The sequence below is a fragment of the Peromyscus leucopus genome, chromosome 13 (genome assembly GCF_004664715.2).
Source record: "Peromyscus leucopus breed LL Stock chromosome 13, UCI_PerLeu_2.1, whole genome shotgun sequence".
NCBI lineage: Eukaryota > Metazoa > Chordata > Mammalia > Rodentia > Cricetidae > Peromyscus > Peromyscus leucopus.
The window spans coordinates 40970795-40996101 of NC_051074.1; the positions used below are offsets into that span (position 1 = coordinate 40970795).

Sequence of the window (25307 nt, forward strand, 5' to 3'; positions counted from 1 at the left end):
ATCATGACCAAAGGTCTCATCTTTTGCCGAAGTTGCTACCACTGCCATTTTGCAACATGGTAGCCATTAGGGAAGAAATGTATTCCACAGATTTTCTTCAGGTGGCCTTCTAGGATCCTGCTATGAGATCCTGTGTGCAGTTTTGAGTCTCCAAACTCATCCAAATGCATTCAGGCAAAGAGCCATCTTGATAAAAGGCAATGCCATATATACTCACGCTCTGGCCTTCCTCTTGAGTTGTCAAATCTTGTAAGTGCCATGAATGAACAGTCATTGCAAGTGGTACCTAGGAGACATCCTGATGAATGCCACATTCTTGTTCCTCACACAGTTCGATTTTCACTGTCTGCCACTGGTTCACCACTGCCAAGACTCAAAAGGGTCACAGAACCGTTGTTAGCACAAGTGGCAAAGGGTGACATCTTTTTGTCTAATGTGACAGCAGACTTGGGGAGTGGACAGTTGCGCCCACATTTGTGTTATGGCTTCAGAGACTGCAGAGATGCTGTAACTGAAACAGAACAGACCACCCAAAATCCAACCCACTGAACTGAGCTCAGCATTTTGGATTTGGGACTACAGTGACAGAAGGACAGAGGCTCATGGTTGTCAATTTGACTTTAGAAATCACTCAAAGGCCAGGGGATTCTGTCTAGCTCTGGCATCTGAGAGGGCCTACCTATTTCAGGGACCTCCTTTGGGAGACAGGCCTCTTCCAAGCACATTCTTATTCTGTGCAGTGAATAACGATCAGTTCATATCAAGTCACCTTCAAACTGTTTGGTTCTTCATGGTACCAGGGCTTACAGATACTCTTCTTTGGACTTATTAGATTCCTCATGATCTTATTCTTTTCTTTGTTTAATTTTGTTTTTTTTATTTTTTATAAGTCATCAATACTGACCATGGACCTTTGTCCTCTTCCAGCAGAGTCCTCTCTAAACAGTATTATGGAAGCTGGGTATGGCAGTGAATGCCTTCAATCCCAACACCAGGGAGGCAGAGGCAGGTGGGTCTCTCTTCTGAGTTCTAGGCCAGCTGGGACTACACTGTGAGTTCCAGACCAACCAGGACTAAATAGTGAGATTCTATATCAAAAACAAAGAATTAAGACCTCCTCCAGGTTCCAAGGCAAGCCTTAGCCCTGACTCGTCTGTGGAAATACTGATTCCTTCTTTCAAGGTTTGCCATACCTCTCTGTGTTACTCATTGCTACCCTATTTAATTTCAAATAAGTCTTCAGAGTTTGTATTGCTACTTCCTACTTTAAATCCATCTTTCCCCCTAAATCCCAGAGTCTCCTGTAGCCAGACATTCTTTCTCCTTTGTCAAACCTCAATGTTTGATTTCCTCCCAGGTGGTGTGACTAAGTCACCAGGTGCTTTGGTTGTGGTTGCTATGGAGATGTGTGTAGCAGCCATGCTGGGGTCTGGAGGCCTGAGGCTCCAGTCAACACCAAGCTGTAGGTTTTAGACTGTTCACTGCCAGGTCTCCCTTTTTCGTAAGGACAACAGTCACATGGCGTCATGAACTTAATGAACTTGTCACCAAGTTACTTCTGTAAAGAAGGTGTCCCCCATGAAGGTCCCAACGAGAGGTAAAGATTTCAACAGGTGGACTTGAGGGGAGGCAAACCTTTTTGACTTGTACCAGTGTTCTTAGCAGGTACTCAAAAACATTCAATGGGTAATTTAAATTTATTTACTATTCAGCAGTAAATAGCAAAACATTAGGGGAGTTTGGCATAGAAACTACAATTCTGTGTGTGTGTGGGGGGGGGGGGAGCCAGAAAGAGAGAGGGTTGTGGTACAGAGGTGTCTACATCAAGACAAAGCTGGCAAATGAAAAGAACATTCTCAGAAGGAGGGCAGCCATGGAAAACAAACAAAAGCCTTCTGGAAGAGCATGGGCCTGGAACAGATGTGCTAGTAACACGGTGACTGGATGAACAAGAAGTGTACTTCCGTCCCAGGCAACAGTCGCAAACTGAATGACTCAGGTCACTGGTCAAGTTCTGTTCATCAGAGTGTTTCGGAGTCCAAAAATTCCCCAAACATTTTCATCATCTTTACGGTAAATGCTGGATGCTGTCCATGTCTGCATTTCTGCTGGTGGGAATGGACGGGAGGAGGCACGCTGCTGAATGGTGTTCCCGCCCCAGATCTGAAACATGTCACTTCTCACATTCCACTGATGAGGACAGTGTCTACTGCATGTCTAACTACCAGGGAGGCTGTAAATGCAGTCTACTGTGCTTGAGAAGGGAATGCTCTGTGTAAACATCTGGCAGTCCCTACCATTCCCCCTTAAAAATTTGCAATGTGAGGAAAACAGGTTTCCTAGTAAGAATGAAGTTGGTGTCCTCCATTAAAGAGATGACAGCACTATTTGGGAGAAAAGCATCAATGAAAACGTCAAGAACTACAATAAGATATTGGTCTCTACAGAGAAGTGTTGAATTAGGACCATGATGAGAAAGACAAACACTAGAGTGCCCAGAATCATCAGAGCCATGAGGAACAACTTCATATAGAAACTAATTGATAGCACCTTATTTACATACTAACTATATTAAACAACAATAGACCCTATCATTACCTACCAATTAGCTTAATAATCATTAAATTCAACACCTGGCAAAACCACGGTTATTGCACTTATTTCCTGTAGTGTCTTTTCCTTCATTGACTTTTGATTAAACGTTCTTTCAGTTTCAATCTTTGGCATCATGCTTCAAGAGAAACAGAACTTGTTTTCAAACAGTGGACTAGTAGGAAATGATATAATTCTGGATAAGCAAAGAGGGAATATTAAAATAGTAGGAAAAACTTATGTACTAAAAAGCTGCCAAAAGTAACACATTTTATCAGACTCAAAATGGAAGAGGCACAAAATAGACTTTCTAAAAACACGTAATCCATGGGCTGTTGAGACAGATCAATGGGTAAACAAGTGCTTGTATCTAAAACTGATAACCCGAGTTGGATCCCTGGGACCCACTTTGTAGGAAGAGAGATAACTCTGATGGGTTGTCCTCCGGTCCCCTTAGGTATACCATGGCATGCATGCACCCCCATACATGTATATACACATAGTAAATGTTAAATTTTTTAAATGAAAATGTTAAATTTTTTAAAATAAAAATTTACACAATTCTAAATTATAACTGAAAACCATGGTGTCAAAGAGGATAATTTTTTTTCCAGTTGTTGATTAGTGTCCTTAAACCGTTGGAAACACAGAATCCCCTCAGAGGCTGCTCACATGAAGAGGGAGAAACTGCTGTCTCACATAACACATGCTGTGGGACATGAGCTGGGGTGTCACCCACTGATGGGGACAGTTAGATCGATATAACAAAGCCAGGACAGTGGCTATTGACTTAAAATACTAAAACATTCACCTAGCAAATGATTTGAACAATTTCATTACTAGATCTTTATCCATGAAAAAATCCATACATACAACGAATCATTTATTCATACAATAAACAGAGATGAATCTCAAATAATTATCCTCAGTGTAAGAGCCAGACACAACAGGTATATAAAACTCTAGAAAATGCAAACTAACCCTGGGTGGCAGGAAGCTGACTCATGGGGCAAGAGAAGACAGGAGGGGAAGGTTAGTCCAAGGACCAGGGTACTTTTGGCCACTGTCTTATCATGTATGGTGTACACAGGTCAACCCTTATCGAAGTGTGTATCTCAAAGGCAGTTGACACATGATGGGAATATGCTCGCTAGAGCAACAAACCGTCTTTTTAAAGGCCCTAATGCTCTAATCACGGTGCCTCTCTTTCTTCTTAATCCTCTAAATGGGAGCATCCACAATCACAATTGGCTGAACTATCTGAGTCGATTGTTTAAGTGGTAGCTTTATCTAAGCCCGTTTTAATAACATCCCCGCCCCCCCAAAGTCAAGCCACGCTTCAAGAAAGAACAGTGAGAACAAAGATTTTCGTTTACTGAAGAAAATGATCTTCCCATTTACGATGTTGCTGGTCTGCTAAAAAAAACTCAGTCACTGAGAACAAATTCAGAACAGAGTTGGTGTGCCACCCAGAATTCCATACTGGGTTTACTTCGTATTGCTCCCTGAAGCTGAAGTGGCTTCATCGTTTGGGTTCTCAACACTTGCATTATTTTACTTGAAAGCTTGGCTGGAAGAAGCAGACAGGCAGACACGTTCACTGTGTCACTTGGTGAAGTCTGGGGAGTATTGCCGAACACTGTGTCTACTGACAGAAACGGGACCGCTTTGCAGTAGAGGGTCAATTAGCAAATATCTTTGAGAAGGCCTGCATGGTAATTACTGCTCGCACATAACTAACAGAGACATTGCAATTGCTGTGGAGTTCCAACCTAACCCCAACTAAGCAGATTTCACTAGATAAGTAACAGAGTTGAAAAGTCTCCAGAACCCTGAGAAGTTTCAAAGCACTGAAGAAAAGCTGTGTTGCCATAAACATCTTATTGTGTTGTAACTATTGTATGATACAAGCAAAAACATCCTTCACTTTTATGTACATGATGGCTGCAGATTTATGAAGCACTTTTTAATTTTTTTTATCTATTATTTTATTTTCTGTGACAGGGTTTTCTCTGTGTAGTCCTGGCTGTCCTGGAACTCACTCTGTAGACCAGGCTGGCCTCAAGTACAGAGATCCTCCTGCCTTTGCCTTCTGAGTGCTGGGATTAAAGTCATGGGCCACCACATCTGCCTGCTGATTCCTTCTTTGCATGAACCAAATGACTTGGTGGACACATCACCGTTTATATTCTGTGGCTGTGTTGTGACTGGATTAGAGCATTTTACTCTGGGAAAGCTATAGTGTTATAGGGCACACCATCAACAGACATGAGAGCTCCCAGGGGAACCCGATGGATACCCAGATACTAATTGTTCAGTTTGGAAAAGTGCCTTAAATATATTGTTGCCATGTAAGATTAAACCATACACTACCATCATGATTAGAGACTGCTAGAATTTGGACTGTGAGTGTTTCATCAAAAAATAGAATTCAATTATTTTTTGTGGGAAGACTTCGAAAAAGGTCTATTACCAAGGTTTCAGCAATGGATAAATAAATCATTGATGCTTACGCCTCTAAGAATTAGCAGCTGAGAAACTTTGTCACAGATGGGGCTGAAGAGATAGTTCAGCAATTAAGAGCACATACTGCTCTTCTAGAGGATCAGAGTTCAGTTTCCAGTACCCAGGGACCCGTGGCCAGCCAATCACCAATAACTCCAGCTCAGGGGATTTTTTTTTTTCTGACCTCCTCCGGCATCTGCACTCCCATGCGCATACCTACCCCACCCCCACACAAATATACAGGCTTTAAAATCTTTGAAAAAGAAATATAGAGCCTGGTGGTGGTGGTGGTGGTGGTGGTGGTGGTGGTGGTGGTGGTGGTGGTGGTGGTGCACGCCTTTAATCCCAGCACTCAGGAGGCAGAGGCAGGCGGATCTCTGTGATTTCGAGGTCAGCCTGGTCTACAGAGTGAGTTCCAGGACAGCCAAGGCTATAAAGAGAAAAATAAAATAAAAATAAAAAATAAATAAAGGAAATACAGAAGAATTTTGACCCTCTAGACCACCATGAGTACGACAGAGCTCTTGGGAACCGGAGTCTCCCATGAGAACATCCTGATAGAAATCTAGTGTGGATCAGAGTTCCCCGGCTCTGCTTGTCTTCTTATTTATTATCTCTGACCCAGCCTATCCCTAGAGATAAATCAACGTTGATTAGAATTCCCATGGGATAAATGAACAACTGAAGATTGTTTTAGAACAGCTCATTCCATGTTCCCTCACCCCACCTTCCTGCCCTGCTCGGCTCTACCCAATCCTGGAACCAGTCTTCATCCTTGTGGGGAAATACTGCCCCCCCTCTGCAAACACAGGTTTTCTAGAAGGATCGGGCAGAAGGGCAGTGGGGGTAGATGTGGGGAAGAACTTTCTCGAGTTCTTCCCGCGGGTACCTCTGCAAGCAGAGGGCTAGCTGAACAGTCCAGAAGGCTAGGCTCTGGGCCCAGGGCAGAGCAAGAGGATCTGGGGGAAGATTAAAAGGTAAAGCCAGAGAGTTTCCCTCATTTCTTGTAACTTATGTGGGACAAAATGACTTCAGGGAAAGCCATGAATGTCTTGGTTAAGAACATGAATTTTATGTCAGGGACCTTAATTTAAATTCCAGCCCTGTCTCTCTCATCTTTAAACTCTGAGCCTCAGAGAGTAAAATGGGGCTGTTAATATCTATTTCTGGCAGTTGCTTTGAGGACAAAGTTAAATAACACATGCAAAGTACTGAGTGCTGCCCCCGGCTGTGGTCTCCATGTGAACAGGAAAGTGTTCATCATCTTAGATTTTATTTCCCCCCCCCCCTCCCCAGATACAGGGTTTCCCTGTATAACAGTCTTGACTGTCCTGAAACTTGCTTTGTAGGCCAGTCTCTGGCCTTGAACTCACAGAGATCCATCTGCCTCTGGCTCCCGAGTGCTGGACTAAAGGTGTGTGCCACCACCACCCGGCCAACATCTAAGATTCTTTTCTTCACTTGACAAGTACTTAGTCCCAGGGCACAATGAGGACAGGGCTGGGCCTTTAGGGGCCAGCTATAAAACAGACTCCCCATCAAACTTTCAGGCTAGAAGAGAGTCCCTAGGGACCATCTTCCTTCCACATTTGATTCAAAAATGCCAAAACTAGGAGCGAGGGGCTTGTAGCTCAGTAGAGTATGCTGGGCATGTTCAAAGCCCTGGCTGGGTTAAATCCCACCCCCACCAATGTCTTCCCCGTGGTAGTCGAAGTGCTAGACGATGGACCAGCCCTTATACAACAAGCCCAAACCAGTAGTAGTAGGACAGCGAGTAACTTCACATGTGGCCTCTCTTAGATGAATCAGCCTCCCCTGGAAGACCACCTCCGCCTAAATATTGTAGCCAATCGCTTTGCCCAGGCTTTTGTTGCAAGAGTGAGATTATGAAGTGGCACACTATTTCTACAAAGCTGGTGACTTAGAAAATGCCTTTCTAGAGATTTTCTGAGCCACAGGGTCTCATTTGTAAAGATGAGAAGGTGACGGGGCTTTCCCATAAGTTCTTGGTGGGGGCTGGGGCCGGAGCTTAGTGTGGGAGCACTTGCCCAGAAGACTCCAGGCTGAGTTCCCGCCCCAACTCTGCAAAACAAGACAGTTGCTGAAGGGGAGTGAGAAACCGGGTAGGTAGTTTGTAAGCCAATCATCTGGCTCCGATCCGTGTTTAGTAAATTCTACTTCCTTAATTTTTTTCTATTAAGGTGTTGACATGTTATGATTCTATGCATGGGATCCATGTCTTTCCTTTTTCATGTTTAAAATAGTGGGTTTTAGGTGTCCATTCCATGCTATTAAACCTTTCATAGCCAATAAAGGAATATATTGAATTAATCTAGGATACAATTCAGTATAAATTTTTGAGAGAAGTGTCTATTTGTCTTTGTTTTTATATATCGTTTCCGTTGGATATGTCCTTTATTGGTTACCATAACTAGACACAATGACTATTGGCACCTCTATCCTAATTGTCTACTATTGGTATACATTTTTATTTAAATCATAATATTTGTGGTTATTTTTAATGCATCTGATTCTATCTCCCTGGCCAACTGCATATGAGAAATTTGAAATATGTAGTGCAAAAACTTGGAAAATAATTTAAATATGAAAAATCTTTCAAGTTTTTTTTTTTTTTAAGTCAATCTCCCAGAACAAATTGCCAACATAAAACAAAACTGGACATGAAACCATGTTGCCAACATAAGATAAAGCCACTCTGGAAAAAGAATCAACAATTCATACAAATAAGAATTTCCCAACGACATGGTGCCTATCTTGGAGAAGCAGAGATGGTCTGGTGATGTGGTCCAGCTGAACAGTAGTTCTTCCCGTTTTAAAGTAGACTCCTCTGCAAAGCCTTTGGGAGTGACATCATTCTAATGAGAAAAGAGTCTTCCCATTAAGGAGCAAAAGGCGTAGATTAAGGCTTTTTAAAGTGCTGATTTTTTTTTAAAAAAAGTAACTTTAAATATAAACAAAATGCTTATTAAGTTAAAACTAGCTAGCTTCCATGGCATAATTTAAAACCATTATCAGATATTTTCTCCTTGGTTGCAGGCTGACTGTCAATTCTGGACAAACTGCTCAGACACTCTGTTCACTCAGGCTGCCCATGGGGCAATTTATGTTTTTTCTACACCTGTGCTTAATGAGCAGCATTTTTTGCAGGCATGTCTGTTTTCAGGAGAAAAATAAGTGTTTCATGCAAAAAACGAAAACAAAAACAAAACAAAAAACCACACACACACACACACACACACACACACACCCAAACCCCAAAGCAACAAAAATGACTGTAATTTATCTCCATCCAGCCTACCTATAGAAAATCAGGAAATTTTATGAACAAGCCGAAGGATCTGGAGACTGAAAGTTTCAAGGTTACCCAGCCAAAGGCTTCCCCAGGCAGGACTGAGAGATTAACGGCAGGATAAAGGGGAAAGATTATCAGAAAAAACAGCTACTGCCCCCCAACTGTATCTTTTTAAGCCCAGATGGTCTTATCAGGGATGCCCCTCCCCCGCCGGGCAACGGATCTGGTCAGTAGGGATACTGCCTATCGTGTTTATTAGTCTTAAACAAACCCACATTTTCACTGAGGAAGTAAAAATTCACCCTCAAAACCCATCCTGTAAATTGTTTTAATTTCAACCCTGAATAAGTGGGTCTGATAAATTGTCTTTGCTCTTCACCCAGCCCACCTCCAATTTTCGACTTGAAAGAAGTCAATCTAATTCGGTTCTGTACCACACATGCTCCTAACCATCTCCTTCCAACAGCAAAACACAGATGGATGCGCTCCCCTTTGCTTAGTGAAATTTTAAGTTGTCAGAAACACTGGGACAATTCTGTCATCGTGGCAATTACAGGAGGAAGAAAGGCACCATCCTTCGTGGTTGGTTGTGTCTCTTGGTCACATGCACACCGTCATACACACAATCAGCTAGCGCCCCAACAAGCTGCTGATGGGGAAAGTCACCTCTATACTGAAGGTCAGCTTCCCTCTAGAAAAACTAAGACATGAGGATGCTTTGTGGACGTTGCTGGAACCTAGGATTAAGGCTTTGAAATGAAATCAGAAAATGTTAGAAGTATCACAGACACAGAAATAGTCCTAAAACAAACAAACAAAACTCCCAACTTTATTGAGGTATGATTTGCCTAATTTTGAGGAGACAGATTCCCCTAGACCTGGAGTTACAGATGGTTGTGAATGGTCATGTGGGTGTTGTTCATGGTCATATGGGTGTTGGAAATAGAACCTGGGTCCTCTAGAAGAGCAACCAGTGCTAGAGATAGCTACAGTTCCCCACCCCAGGTGTAGTGTTTAAGATTTAATTATCTCTAAGTTGGAGATAATCTTGATCTCAGAAGGATACAGTAGCAAGGCAGATTTATCTTAACTAAGAAAATGTCTCCATCTCCAAAATTAAAAACAAAACACAACTTTCAAGTAAAAGGGTGAAGTCCTAAGGATTCCTATGAAATTCCTGTCAAATATCATTATATTTTTGCTTGTAGGCCGCTAGAGATATTTCTATGGAACTGAAAGAGAAAACTTTCTTCTGAAATGTAAAGGGGGCTCCCCGCAAAGCTCTCATAGGAATATTATTCTAAAGTATTTTGAGTACAGTAAATATACCAAACTATCATATTTTTGTGACAAAATTCTTTTCTAACCGCTTATTTCCTTCCTCCAGAATCTGCATATTTACAAAAAGCCTTTCCTACAGGTTTATCGTGCAAGCATCCTGATTTCCAGGTACCTTCCCCCCTGGAGGGAACACTTCCCAGAAGTTCACTGTTTTACAAGGAGCCCTTTTATATTTGAAAGAGAAAACTGTTTTGTCAAGGGATGATGAGAAATTCCAAAAAAACTAACCCAGACGGGATTCTAAATTTGGGGCAATCTATGGCACTCCTTCAACTCCGAGTGTCGGTCAGAAAGATTCTCGAGTTATTTTACACCACTTATAAGGAACTGGTATTCGCTGTGGTTTTTTGTTTTTAGTTCTTTACATCAATAAATATAAATGTTAGTTTTGTGTCTTTAATGTGTTGAGGATTTTTTAGAGCATACAGTTCAAATTATCCTCACGGCAGTTACCGAAGGCGGAACTTTTGGCGAAAACAAGAACCTGGTAGAAATAACATATTTTGCTGGTAGCTTTAATATGTTCTCAAAGCAAACGAGACCTCGTGCCTAACCGAAGGGGAAAGCCAAGTTTGGGGTGAGTTTATGCTGCTTTGAAAACTGTGGGCTTCTCGTTTTGAAGCCCCTTCAAAAGCAAAAAAAAAAAAAAAAAAAAAGTGTGTGTCTGGGGGAAAAAAAAGGACCAATGTTTAGAGCTGCTGACCTGCAGGGGACGTCTCCTATCCCCTTGCCAACCTCAAGAGTGTAGAAAGCACGAAGAATTTTCAAAGGAACTTTATACATTCTTGGAGCAAATAACAATTGAAATATATATATATAAAAAAATCTGGCGTGGAGGAGGGGTGTGGATAACGGAATTCTTCCATGACAGTGAAGTCTACAAAAAACGAAAATGACCACGCAAAGGGATTCCGGGGAAGGCTGGAGGAAGGCAAGACTTAAAGGTCTTTCTGCCCACCCCCGGCCCAGCTCTCTCACAGAGGCCACCTAGGTCTCTGCTTTGGGTGCAAATGGCCCAGTGAACGTGGCCTGGACGGGGAGGTTTTTCCTTCCTTCCTCGGCCAGGTCAACGGTCCCCTTCTCAAACTGTTGGCCACTCTCCTTCTCAAAGAAACGGACGGGCACTCCATTCCCAGGAAAGGAAAACTTTGCTTCGGGACGTAGAAACTGTTGCTTCATCTTTGCGGAGAAACTTGGTTCTGTGGGTTCGCCTGCAATCTGCAGAGCTCCACGCAGAACCCCCGGGGGGCTGTGGGAGCTCAGGCCAGGGTCACCTTAGCCCCGCGTTCACCCTCTCCCAGCCGGCTCTTCCTCGAAACCACGTAGGTATCGCCTGGAAGCGTGGGGGGGGATGTCTGAGCCCAACAGTGTAAGGCAAAGAAAGGGGACCCTAGGCGGCGCCCAGGAGACCCAGGAAAAGCACCCAGGAGGAACCGCCCCGCCCCGGGGCTGCAAAAGTGAAGTCTGGATTCCTACAGAGAGACAAGGTGGTGGCCACTTTTAGGACTTTTTCGCTCCCCACAAAATACACTCTGGTGAGCCCAGACTTTTCTCAGAGGTGACGCAATGTCCTCAAACACCACCACAGCCACCAATTTAAAAAAAAAAAAATAAAAAAGGAAAAAGAGGGGGCAAGCCTTGCTTCGTACAGCACCGGCTCCTCCCTCCCTTTCCTCCGGGTCTACCTCACTTTACAATCGTTTCCCATCCCTACCCCCAATCCTCCGCCAAAAAGTTTGACGACCGCAAAGGAAACCAAAGGGGGAAGAAAAAAAAAAAAAAAAGTTCTCCAGCCCCAGACCTGGCGGGAGATCAGCATCTCTTTTGTTCGGGGCGAACCCACCGTCCCCCGTGACGTCACTCGGACTCGGGGCCAATCGGAGCGCGATCGGCGGCGGCTGCGGCGGCAGGAGGGGTGGGGGCAGCCGGGCCGGTCCCTCCTCCCCGGCCCGCAGGGCCTCGTGGGGGGCGGGAGGGGACGGTCCCATATAAGCCCCGGCTCTTGGGGCTCAGCCGCCCGCACCCGCTGCGCTGCACTGGGGGAGGAGAGGGATACCCCGGGCGTGAGCGCGGGACCTGCGGCCACAACTTCTGGTCCCCTCCCGCCGTCTTTCCATCCTCTGTCCCCCGTCTTCTTAACAGGCGCCCGCATCTCAGGACTTTTCCCCCCGCCTCGCAGGCTGCGAAGGGAACCGCACTTCGAGGCCACTTGCCTCCCGGGGAGGGCGACTCTCCTCCCGTGCACTCAAGATGCTCAGGGGTCCGGGACCCGGGCGGCGGCTGCTGCTGCTGCTGCTGGCCGTCCTGTGCCTGGGGGCGAGCACCGAAGCCGGGAAGAACAAGAGGCAGGCTCAGCAGATCGTGCAGCCCCAGTCCCCGGTGCCTGTCAGTCAGAGCAAGCGTGAGTACCGACGGTCTGGCTGAAACCGGCCGGCTGCAAGGGATGGCTCCGTCCCCCTGCGCCGCCGCCGTCTGAAGTTGTCGCTGAAGTTTTGCGCGCGTGCGTGGCTGGGCGAGCGTGTGTGTGTGTGTGTGTGTGTGTGTGAGTGCGCGCTTTATTGAGAGAAACCAGCTGTGGACACAAAAGGCTTAGGTTTGAACAGGCTGGTTGGGGGTGGAGGGCCCTGGAGAAGATCCTGCAGTGGAAGTGGGGACCATATGGCCTCCCCCCCCCCCCGCCGGTGCGCTAACAAATTCGACACCTTCGGATTGCCCTTCCAGGAGCCAAAACTTGTGGTGAAGGACCAAAGTGACAGGAACTTACACATTTTGCATCTGAGATTAGCGTGGTTCCCCCTGCTCCATATTTTCTTTATTGCTAAATAGTTGGTTAAATATTTTCCAAATGGGGATGAGGAAAGAATATCTAAATAGGTAGTTTCTGACCAACCTGAAAGAGTTGTCGTTGGCTCAGTGCTGCTTTTGGGGTACCCCAGGATTCTTCACCAAGAACAAGGGTTGGAATTTCTTCTCTTAACAGTTTTTCAGACACACCTTTCCTTTACTTTGGGCTACAGGAAATTTTAAAAGTTCTCCCTCCTCTTTTTTTTTTTTTTTTTTTTGAGTTGGTCTCACTCTGTAGCCTAAGCTAGCCTGGATAACTCTCCTGTGTAGTCCAGGCTTGTGTTCAACTTGGAGCATTTCTCCTGCCTCAGTTTCCACAGAGCTGGGGTTACAGGCATGGTCAGCAGCACACCCAACTTAAAATTTTCTTTCTTGTCTTTTTTTTTTTGTTTGTTTGTTTTTTTTTTTGGCTAACCGTAATGAAGGCTCTCGCATGTTTTAAAAGTAATTTCTATTATTTGCCTATCAGAATGTTTCCACTCTCCTGATATAATTCCCCTGGCCAGATGGACATGACATCATTGTATAACTTTTAGCCAAGTCAAAAGATAAGAACAAAAATACCTAAACATCTACCTACATAAATTATGCTTTAGTCTTTGGATAGCTAGTTTCCACATCTGTATTTTAGTGGAATATTGCTTTTAAGAGATTTTTATGTTTGTTCAGGCTCATCAATTCAGGTGGGAAAATTCAATAATTTTGTAGGGGGGAAAAAAGGAGGAGGATGGAGCTGTAATAACCCTTTCCTTCAATTCTTCACAGCTGGTTGTTTTGACAATGGGAAACACTATCAGATTAACCAACAGTGGGAACGCACCTACCTAGGCAATGCTCTGGTTTGTACCTGCTATGGAGGAAGCCGGGGTTTTAACTGCGAGAGTAAACCTGAACGTAAGTGGAAGGCAGTCTGGTCGCTGGTAGAAACGAGGCTGACTTTACTAAAGTTAACTTTCAATAAAAACACATTGCCCCCCCCCCACCCCAATTGCCGGTAATTCCCTCTTTGTAAAACTGCTGATACTGGCTTTTCACGTGCTCCTCTTACCTCTAAAACAAATGTCTCCCACACTAAGTTTCCAAAAGCCTTCCTTTTCTTCTCTCAAAAGATTTTGATTAGACAGTGAAAGGTTTTTGCCTGTCTTCCTTCAAAAAAAAGAAAAACTTATATAAAAGTTTGCTTCTGAAAGTTTAATTCATTGGAAAGTGATCTCAGATCTTCGGCTCTCAGATTATGGGCCAAAAGCTGCTTTGAAGCGCTTGTGTTGTAGAGTGATTGGTTAGCACAGTTCAATGAAGAACCACCAGCACTTCTGAGACTTGGAAGCCCCTTGATAGGTTTCTTGTGAATCACAGCAGTTCCTCCAGCTTCCCCTGCCCGGCTGGCTACAGGGGAAACATTTCAGTCAGCTGACAAAGGCCAGCGCCTGCAGAGAGGAAGGCAACCTTCGCACTGTTTGCCTCCCACGTGGCCCTTGAATTGATTTCCCCAGTTTGAGCTTGGAATTTGAAATCTTTCCCTTGCAACTCAGCTGGTCCTAGGGTGTGACTTCTTGAGGAATTCTTTACATTGTGAAAAAGAGGACACGTTACAGAGCTTGCCCAAGGCCAAGAACTCTGGTTTCATTAAAGCGTAACTTGAAATTTCTTAAGTCTCATTTATTGCGCTTACAGGTAGCCATGCTCCGTGTCAAACGGAAGAGAGGTGTCTCCTTCAGATGGCTGGGAGGGGTGGAGAAGTTTTCATGTTTGTGAGGCTCACATAGGCTTTTTCTTCTCCACAGCTGAAGAGACTTGCTTTGACAAATACACCGGGAACACTTACAAAGTGGGCGACACCTATGAGCGCCCTAAAGATTCCATGATCTGGGATTGTACCTGCATCGGGGCTGGGCGAGGGAGAATCAGCTGTACCATTGCAAGTAAGGAAGGCATTCTGTAATGTGACAGAGGTCCCATAGACATGTATTGATCTGTCCTGTCCCTTCTGTTTCCGTTTGCCCATGACTGAATATTTCTTCCTTTGGGATCTACCCCAATGACCATATTCGTGTGGTCACCCACCTACTTCTTGTACCTAGGCAGAGGAAGATGATCTAAGTAGAGATGGAATCACAATCTCTCTCTCTCTCTCTCTCTCTCTCTCTCTCTCTCTCTCTCTCTCTCTCTCTCTCTCTGTGTGTGTGTGTGTGTGTGTGTGTGTGTACAGTGGAACCAGGTAGATCTCTTGGTTCTTTTCAATAAAGTAGACCCAGAGGACCTCCTTATTTTAAATTACCTGGGTGTCTTCAAGCCAGATTGATCATCATATGATCATGTGCAGTGATGAACCAGACACGCTTGTGTTCTTTGTCAAGCAGTCTGGTCAGTCTGGTTCTTTATGATGAGTGGATAAGACTTAGGGGAGCTGAGCTGTCTGTTCTCAAATACAACATGGATCATGAGCACAGTGTATTTCCAAAGAACTCCAAGTGCTGGGCTTCATGAACTCTGTAGCTAAAGCAATCTTTCCAGTATGACTCACTGGGTTGCCAGTACTTTCTATTAATAATGTATTTAAAAAAAAAAAAAAAAAACACCAAAAACTAGCTTTTAAATATAAGTCCTCTGTCCAAAAGAACCAATCAGTCCCTTCTGAGTACACCCAACCAATGTTCCCAACACTTAATGTTAGGGTTTTCCCAAGTTTCTTGGCAAAAGTCAAGAGTCAATAGTACACAGTGTTCATAATTCTGCAGACAATTCAGCTATTGGACTTAACAGCCTGAGAAAGAATCAGGGCTTCCACACTCATGAGTGTGTATGTTTGCTTTGCACCAGAATGACATTTACATCCTAGAGTAAAATGCAGCCTGTCCCTACTCCAGGAAATTGGAATGCTTTGCCCACGCAGCTCAGTTTACTGTATGAGAGGAGACCATTCCTCCCAGCCCTTTTCTGTCTTAGGAATAAATTATCTGTGATGTCTCTGGGGGAACCATTATTTATGACCCCTTTGTTATTCAGGTTTCCCTGTGGCTTCCCTTGGTGCTTTAACAGTTGACCCAAAGTAAGCAGATAAGTTGTTAGCCTTTCTCCTGCTTCTGACTTCAGAAAAGCTGTTTTCAGGTTTAGGGGTTTCTTTTGGGCCCCCGCTAAGTACTTATCTCAGGTGGAACACAGGGTCACCACCTCCCTTGATTCTCTGCATCACTTCCTCCTAACTTTTGCCTTTGTTGCTGTAACAGATCGCTGCCATGAAGGGGGTCAGTCCTACAAGATTGGGGACAAGTGGAGGCGGCCCCATGAGACCGGTGGTTACATGTTAGAGTGTCTGTGTTTGGGAAATGGAAAAGGAGAATGGACTTGTAAACCTATCGGTAAGTGGCTCTTCGGGATGATTGCGGAGGAAGCGGGGTTGGGGTTGGGGTGGTGGGGATGGTGGGGTGGTGGGGGGTGGGGGTGGGGGTGGGGTGTGCAGAAATGTGTGGAACCCAAATCACTGGGCAGGATTTCTGAATTACAATTCAAGGATTTGTGAAATGTTGTGTGATCCCCAGTCTTAACGAAATCAGATCCTGAAGTACAAACCATAGAGAAATCTTAATTTTATTTCAGAAGCCCAAGAGAGAGTTAAAATATTTAGGAAGAAGTCATTTCTTTTGTTTCTATCTGAGGCTGTCTCCTTGGTGAAGACTTGTTATTTAAAGGGGGGAAAAATGACACTTTTGACACATTTCTTGTTGGAATGCAGTGGGCTGAAACACCAAATGGCATGTGGCTCTGGTCACACCTTGGTAATTTCTCTAAAAACAAACATTTTTTTCTTTTTAGTCTCAGCCTCATTTGTACTCGGTGAATCCAAATGTTTTTTGTGTCTCTTTCCTAGTTTTCCAATCATAGTTGTCGTGTTTCAGATTTGTTTTGTCTTTGATTTTTATAGAAGTCTAAAATTTAAATTGCTTCCTTCTTGTTCTATTTAAGTCATTCGTAATTCAGGTTGGGATTTGGTTTAGGGACAGAGTTTAGTGATAAAGCCCTTGCTGAAGCAAACATAAGGTCCTGGTTCAATCCCCAGCACCACATCAATGAATTAAAGATTTAAAAAAAAAAAAAAAAAGATTGGGATTTTTGCAAGAATCATCTCCCACAGGGTGTATACATTGATTCTTTCCACTTGAAATGCTAGTGGAAAGCTTGGGAACTGGCAGAAAATGCAGTCTATGTACTCATTAGGAGAAAAGAATTTGCCTGCCAACTGGCCCAGGGCTTCCTTTTGCTCTGGCTACTTGCTATGTGCTTAGCTGCAGGGCGTGCCTTCTTTTCTGAACAGAGTGCTACTTAAAAAAAAATGTGGCTGGGTTTTTGCTTACACGCTACACTTTAAATTACAGGGAGATGCTATAATTTTAAATAGCTTTCTCTCTCTCTCTCTCCTTCTTTCTCCTTCTTTCTCTGTTTTCTGATTTCTTCTACAGCTGAGAAATGTTTTGATCATGCTGCTGGAACTTCCTATGTCGTGGGCGAGACCTGGGAAAAGCCCTACCAAGGCTGGATGATGGTGGACTGTACTTGTGTGGGAGAAGGCAACGGCCGTATCACGTGTACCTCCAGAAGTAGGTTTTTAACTCTTTTCTGTTGAAAATGTGGCCTGCTGGTGGCTTCAGGATTCCTAGAGAGAGTTGTAATGCTGCGTCACCTGGAAGAGGCCCAGCACGTCAACATGTTTTGGCAACTTTAAGATGTCCAGAAAAATTGTAAAACTAACACATTCTGCTTCTCCAGAGAACACTAAATAAGTAGAAAAGGCAGTTCTCAAGTCAATACTATCTTAGGCAGTCAGCTAGTAAAAAGAGCCCTAGTGTTTATTCAAATGCTGAATGGGTCATCTTAGACCTGGAGATAATCACTGAGATATTTTCCTACTACTAAGGACAATTAAATCCCTAAAGTAGCATGTAAATAAATCCTTTGACATGAGGGAGCTATTGACATGGAAATAAAAGGCTCTGAAAGTTTAGATTTCCTTCTGTGTTTGAAGTTTAAATAAGATTTATTTACAAAACAAAAACCTAGTGAAAATGAAAAGTGTTCAGTATTATCCTTCCAATAGGAACCTGGAATCAATTTCTGTGTGTTCATTTATTGAGCTAACAGACTGTTCGAATTATAGCCCATCTTTAGTCTTGAGCTACAATATGACTATTAAGGGTCTCGATGCTTTGTGACTTAGGTATTGCTGTAAATGTTGAGTCGGGGAAAAAATCAATCATTGATGTAGGCAAACCCTTAAACACACAAGAACGGAGATCAGAGGAAGGTCTTTGCTGGTCGATGCTTTCTGTCAAGACCTCACCTAAGAGTGTTGTCACACCTGAACCTTCCCAGTACTGTTTTCAGTGTCTTTGTTGACACTCCTAATGCTGTGCTTTCTAAATGACTAAATAGATAGAAGCCTTCCTCATCTCTGATCTACTCAGTGTTCTCTGAAGGCCAGGCCATTGTCCAATTCATATTTCCCTCCCTATACCACTTTATACAAAGTGAGCGTGAGCGCTTATAAAATTTTGTTGAACAAATGATTTTTCTTTGAGAAACTTCTTAGCTTGCTATCAGGAGAGTTTTAAGGGATACGTAAGAATTTGAATTGGATTTCTTTCTATCCGTTTATGTTTTGTGTGGAGGTGGGAGGCACACATGCCACAGTGTGCAGGTAGAGGTCAGAGGACACTTTGGAAGAGTTGATTCTCTCTACCCAGCAGGGTCCAGTGAGCTCAGGTTGTCAGGTTTGGTGGCAAGTGCCTTTACCAGCACTGAGCCATATCGGTGGCCCAGAATTAGATGTTGCCACAAAGGTCTCAGAAGACTGTTTTTTTAAATGCTAAAGATCTAATGAACCAGTTAGTTTGGGGGAAATGTTTGATTGTTTCCCATGATCTACTTTCATTTAGCGAATTTGGTCTTGGCTGGTATTTTTAATTAACTATTTTAAGCTGGACAAATAAACCACATTCAAGGTATTTAGCATTGATTTTATATTCATTTTAAAACCAGGCTTCAGCAAATTCCAAGGCTGTTGTTAGTTTGAAATTCTACACAGGGAAATTTGAACACAGAAGCAGCAATTAAGACTTCAATCTTAGAAGGGACAGTAAGGAACAGTAAGGATGCCTGAGGCCAGCTTTTTTTTTTTTTTTTTTTTCACAGCAATAATGAGACAACTTCCTTAACTCCAGAACAGTTTTTGTTTTTTGGTTTTTTTTTTTTTGGTTTTTTGAGATAGGGTTTCTCTGTGTAGTTTTGGGGCTTCTCCTGGATCTCCCTTGTTTCCCCCGAAAGTCTTTTAACGTAACAAATGGAGGAATGGACGCTTTAATCATTTTATGGCTTCCCTGGGGCAACAGGCAAAGACCCTTTGACAACTGCCTACCCTCACCCCCACCCCCACCCCACGTTGTCCCTAGAGTCCTGAGGAGGGTTGGCTATTGCAAGCAGGGCCATATGCAATCACTACCAAGAGAGAGTCTCTAAGGAGTTAAAAGAATAGGAGAATATCAGAGAATGCATTGGGTCCAAGAAGCAATGTAAAACATCTTCAAAAAAAAAAAATTTTTTTTTTTTTTATAAATCAGTGAAAGACACTGAACAAGGTTTTTTTTGGCAAACTGGAGAGATGGGACTGTATTGTAACAAACGTGACCCCGTGTATCTGAATTTTAGTATCTGCAGCCCCAGCCCTGGGCATGGGCACGTAACACCAACAGCCACTTAGAAGCGTTCCACTACACCACTGCTGTTTGTGTTTGAATGAATGCTTGCTTGTCGTCTCCTACCGGAATTCTACATCCATTGCTTCTTTTCCCACACCAGACCGATGCAATGATCAGGACACCCGGACATCCTACAGGATTGGAGATACCTGGAGCAAGAAGGACAACCGAGGAAACCTGCTCCAGTGCGTCTGCACAGGCAACGGCAGAGGGGAATGGAAGTGTGAGCGCCACGCTCTCCAGAGCACATCGGCCGGTGAGGAGACGCCGCCGCCGGGCACTGGGGAGGAGCTGGACAGACTTACCATTTGAAGACGATTTATAGAGTTTCAGCTGAGAACACTTCCATAATTTTGTTCAAAAACAGTCGTTCTATATTTTGAACAAAAAATTTGAATGGAAGGAAAAAAAAAATGGGTCTTGGAGGTTGAGCCATGGAATTAGCTCCACAAGGTAGAACAGAGGTTTGAAAAACGCAGTGAGGCTGAGGTCACGGCTCCAGCAGTACAGTGCTTTATGCGTGAAAAACAGAGATCAGGGCCCAGAACCAGCATGCAAATCCAGGCGTGGTGGTCCTATCCCTGCACCAAAGAAAGGAGGTGGAGGCAGGAGGATGGCGGCACTGGCTAGCCGCCCTACCCTACTTGGCAGGGGGTTCCAGGGTAGTGAGAGACACTGTCTTAGAGAACAAGATGATTGGCTCTGGGCTTGATCCTTGGCTTCCACATGCGAATGCTCTCCACACATGTGTACATACATGTGCACATGGACCCTCACTCACACGCATGAATAATAGTGAATGAGTGTGTAATATGCACTTAGAGTCCTCACAGCCCTGGGTCCATTCCCAGCATGCAAACAAACAATAGTTATTGTCTAGAATTTAAAAGGACAACTGAAGAGGTAAAGGTACTTGGAACACAGGTGTTTTGTGAGAGTCTGAAGAAGGGCTGAGAGTGTTTACATAGAGTACTTGCCCCCTATGCACGAAGTCCTGGGTTCGAGCCCCATCACCAAATGAAATGGGGGTGTTGGTGGTACCTATGATCCCAGGGATTAGGAAGTGGAGGTAGGAGGATCAGAAGTTCAAGGTCATCCCTGGCTACTTAGTGAGTTCTAGTCAAGCCTGTTCTGCATAAGACACACACACACTCTCTCTCACACACACAAATCTGAAGAAAGCAACACAGCCTTTGAGGTGTGCCTTCCCAATCCTGTGCTTTGTGTTTTCCTCTAGTTTTTAACTATGTGATATCCCAGCCTTGTTACTTAGCCTCTTAGCAATCAATCATTTAGCTAATAGTAATTAGATTTTTTTTCCCTTTTGATGAGTTTATCCTGACCTAATTAATTCTTGTGAAAGCAAACAAGGTTGGATTTGATGATCTCTACATTATCTAATTATCATCAATGAAGTAGCAATTGGTGAAAGAGAACAGTGACAAGCGTCAGCCTATTGAACTAGATGAAGGATTAACTGGGAGTTAACTGGGATGACTAATATGTGCTATTTTTATGGCATTACTGATAGTATACTGAGGCACTTCATTATTAAAATGTTAGAGAAACCCTGTTAAACAAAACAAACTATTCTACGAGGAGCTTGGTGTTCTCTTGTATGTGGTCTTGGACACCATTGGCATCCTCTGAGGTGTCTTTGGGTCCTATCGCTCAGCCTTGATGGGGAAGATGCTAAACTCACTCCGCTAGTCATTGCCCTGTGAGCTCTGCTGCTGCTGTGGGCTCTGGCCTTCAGAGGACAGGTTTCTAAAAGTTCCAAGAGAAGATAGCACATTCTGTTGTGTGCCTATCCGAGAAAACTTGTGAGGATTGACTGGCTTTAGGAAAACACACACACACACACACACACACACACACACACACACACACACACCCTGAGTAAGTCTGCCGAGTAACAACACCCAGGAAGAGGGACTAACAGGAAGGAAGTCCGTGGCTATCCAGGGTACCCTCCTCTGAGTGCAGTTTCAGAGAAGGGCAGGAAGTCTGCTGTGAATTGGCGGGGTCTCTCAGGAAGAGGAAGGTCCCCACATTGCATTTATGAGGGCTGTGAGGGAAGAAGGAAGAGACAGACCACTTCAGGTGAAGGGAGGGCAGGGGCATGGCATCCAGGAACGGCGAGCAGGTCAGTGGGTTGAAGCTTACAACGTGGAAGGGAGAGGCTGGCAGCCAAGCAGGAGAGGAGCTATGGAGGAGTGTGGAGTTCACAGACCAAGGGGCTTCCCGGCATGCCTGAAGGTTTGTTGAAGGTATTCCGGGCGGCAGAATCATGTTTTTGACGTAGATAGGTTTTTCTGGTGGCTCAGGTGAGGTTATCTGGAGGGGTCTTGTGGATCGATTCTTGGGCTGAATGCCAAAGCTAAAACTCAGAATGGAAGGAATGTTTGATTCAAGTTCCAGGTCAGGTTCTGGACGCATTGATTCCACTCTTCTAGTTTTATAACTTTTCATTCTCACGCTCCTAGGATCTGGTTCCCTCACAGACGTCCGGACCGCTATTTACCAGCCTCAGACTCCCCTCCAGCCTGCTCCATTTGGTCACTGTGTCACAGACAGCGGGGTGGTCTACTCTGTGGGGATGCAGTGGCTGAAGTCACAGGGAAACAAGCAGATGCTGTGCACTTGCCTGGGCAATGGAGTCAGCTGCCAGGAGACAGGTAGGCAGCTTCTCTCTACAGTAACACCGGGGAACTCCTATTTAGTTAAAAATGTAACACAATAAAACCAGAATAGTTTATACTCTTTATTCCCCTGTGATAAAAATCACAATGGTTGACATTTTCTTCCAGTCTTTTTACTTTGTGTATTTTCTTCCTATCATGAGAAACAAACTGTTGTGTTACCTGTGTTTGCCGAAAGTGATACTGTAAGACTCCTGGTTTTCTTAATAGCTAATAATCTGTATTTTGAGTTTTAAATTTGCCATTATTGATGTCTTTCAACAACTCACGGCCTCTTCTAGGTTACAAGCACGTCTATCTTTCATTATTTTCCCCCTCGAATAGCCTTGTATACTATTTCTTCAGCTACGAATATAACCATAAATCTCTCTCTGTTCGTCTTTTGGACCATAATTAATAAAGCTTTGCAAATGGAGAAACTGAGTCACAGTAGCAGAAATGGCTCTCATGGACACTAACAGAGGAACTCTGGCCCATGGCTCTATCCTAAATAATAATACATTTAATTGCCATCAACCAGATGTCTCTCACTGTGTGCCTTCAGTGGCACAAACTCAGCTTCCATTGAAATTAGAAATTTGCCACCGCTGGGGTGGGGTGGGGGTGGGGCACAACAGTACTGACCGAGACGCTTGTATGTTCTGCTTGTAGCTGTGACCCAGACTTACGGTGGCAATTCAAACGGGGAGCCCTGTGTCCTCCCCTTCACCTACAACGGTCGGACCTTCTACTCCTGCACCACAGAAGGACGGCAGGATGGACATCTGTGGTGTAGCACGACCTCAAATTACGAGCAAGACCAGAAGTATTCTTTCTGTACAGACCATACCGGTGAGTGGCCCGGGAGTAGCCGGGGCAGTGAGGAAAAAAAAAGCCCCTGTGTTTGCCCGCAGTCAATCATTAATTGTGAGGCCGCACAAGAAACACCGCTTTGATCTGCTTGGACCCAGAGACACAGCCAGTTCCGCAGAGGCTCATGGCCCTTAGCACCACTGGGGAAATGATACCGAGGGGAAAAGCCCTGCGGGGTGATTATTTTGACACATAGGGATTACGACATGATTAAAGACACTCAAGTATTGAAATCAGTGGATGATCCCACAGAGCCGATGAGCACACCGGATAAATGTCAAGGGTGCCTCCACTTATCTTCTGTTTAGAGCCATATTTTACACAAAGCTATCGTTTAATCTCTTTTCCCTCCTTGGCTGGGAGAACACGAGATTTAAATCTATTTTGAAAGGGAAGATGAAAATCCACTAAGAAGCTTAGGACTCTATTATCAGATACCTTTTATTCTGCCATAGGCCCTCTGGGAATGAGCAGCCGGAACCCGGCTCTGGCTAAGCCGTGGGTAGTCTCTCCTTGTTGTACACACCGAAGCTCGGCTGTAATCTTCCTGTTTGTTTTTTCCTGGGCAGTTTTGGTCCAGACTCGAGGCGGGAATTCCAACGGGGCCCTGTGCCACTTCCCCTTCCTATACAATAACCGCAATTATACCGACTGTACTTCGGAGGGCCGGCGGGATAACATGAAATGGTGTGGGACGACCCAGAACTATGATGTGGACCAGAAGTTTGGATTCTGCCCCATGGCTGGTAAGACGAGGCCCTGTGAGTTAGGCACGGGCTCCACTAAGCAGCCTCTTGATGCTGATCGCTTCCTCTCTCCCTAAGACAATTTGGCAAAGTATGATGCCCATATATGTAGTATATCTTACGGGTTGCCAGTTGAGAAAGCCATCAATAGCAATGATTATCGATGTGTTTTTAAAGGTCCCATTGACAGGCTTAAATGTCAAGAACTAAAGCACAATACTAGGTACTTTTAAAATTTTGTGAGTCTTCAAACAAATGCACAAAATGTATCTTTAAAACAATCTGACTCGTCACAGACTAGTCAACACATGGCTGGTTTGACAGACACCACAGCTCTGAAGAGCCAAAGTGATCGAAATAAGTCAAATTGTCTTCTGACAGGTATTGAACTGTCCCTGGTTTACCTAAGTAAAGAAGGAGGAATCAGGTATTGGTTATTTTGTTTTTAAGTTTTGAGAGTCCTGTAGAAGACATTTGGTTTTCCAAATGTAGAATCAGGGACTTGAGTGTTACGCAGTCACGTGTGGTCAGAGCAAGGGAACGAGGAACACTTCATTTTTCTCATTTCAACGAAAGACGGCATTGGGTTTAAGAGGAAAGATCACTTTTCCAGGGGATTTTCAGCTCAGTTTTCCTTTGAACTAGAGTGAGCTGAAATAGGTGAAGTCACGAGGCTGTAGTTAAGTCCAGTCTTCTGGACAATGAGAATCAATGGCATGAATGTATGAGATTTTTCTAGTCTAGTATTCTGCAGCCCTTCTGGTATTTCTCCCCAGTCCCCTCGGGACTAGCTCTTTCCTGGAGAGTTCAAAACTCTCCACCTTCACCCAGCACTGTGCATGCACATCTTCTTCCCCAATGAGAATTCTTAAAATCATCGAACAAGACCCATCACTTCCTGTTTTTAATTCCTGTTTGTATCTTGTGACCATTGATCAAGTATTTCTTGATCCATTTCCAAACAGCCCATGAGGAGATCTGTACAACCAACGAAGGGGTCATGTACCGCATTGGGGATCAGTGGGATAAGCAGCACGATTTGGGCCACATGATGCGGTGCACGTGTGTTGGTAACGGTCGTGGAGAATGGACCTGCATCCCCTACTCCCAGCTGCGAGGTACGCTGGTTCACTGATGAGCAAGGGTACAGAAAGACAGTGTGAAAACTTGTACCTACCCAAAGCAGAGGAGGAGGCACCCAGTGCCAGGCTTTTCATTCACTTAGTGTGCTGGAAAAGTTTCTCATTTCCAGCAGCCCGTTGAGAAAAGCTGGCGAGAGTGCTGAGCGCTTCTAGGGCTCTGGAGACAGTCCCAGAGTGTAAATTTAGGTTGAGCTAAAGGGTGGCTTCCTAGGGGAGAGCATCAGCATTTGATCCTTGTAGCTCTAGGTTATTTATGTCTGTGTTCTTCTGTCTAGACAAGATACGATCATTTCTTCTCCCCCCCACCCTCCCTTTCTCCTTTCTTCCTTTCTTTTTTTTTTTTTTTTTTTTTTTTTTTTTTTTTTTTTCCTTCTTCTTCCTTCCTTCCTTCCTTTTTTTTTTTTCTTCTTTCTTTTCCTCTTTCTTCTTTCTTCTCTTTCTTCTCTCTCTCTCTCTCTCTCTCTTTCTTTCTTTCCTTCTTTCGGTTTTTCAAGACACAGTTTCTCTGTGTAGCCCTGGCT

The 25307-nt window shown here is 44.2% G+C and overlaps 1 protein-coding gene across 1 annotated transcript in view; it reads left to right on the forward strand.

Moving 5' to 3' along the window:
* Positions 1-11765: 11765 nt before the first annotated feature.
* Positions 11766-25307, forward strand: part of Fn1 (fibronectin 1) — a 72154-nt gene continuing 58612 nt past the window's right edge. The window contains 10 exon segments of the mRNA XM_028870030.2: positions 11766-12152; positions 13361-13489; positions 14380-14517; positions 15823-15954; positions 17053-17190; positions 19445-19600; positions 21831-22022; positions 22698-22877; positions 23468-23644; positions 24610-24762. Of these exon segments, the coding sequence (XP_028725863.1) occupies positions 12002-12152; positions 13361-13489; positions 14380-14517; positions 15823-15954; positions 17053-17190; positions 19445-19600; positions 21831-22022; positions 22698-22877; positions 23468-23644; positions 24610-24762 (1546 nt within the window). The 5' untranslated portion in view covers positions 11766-12001.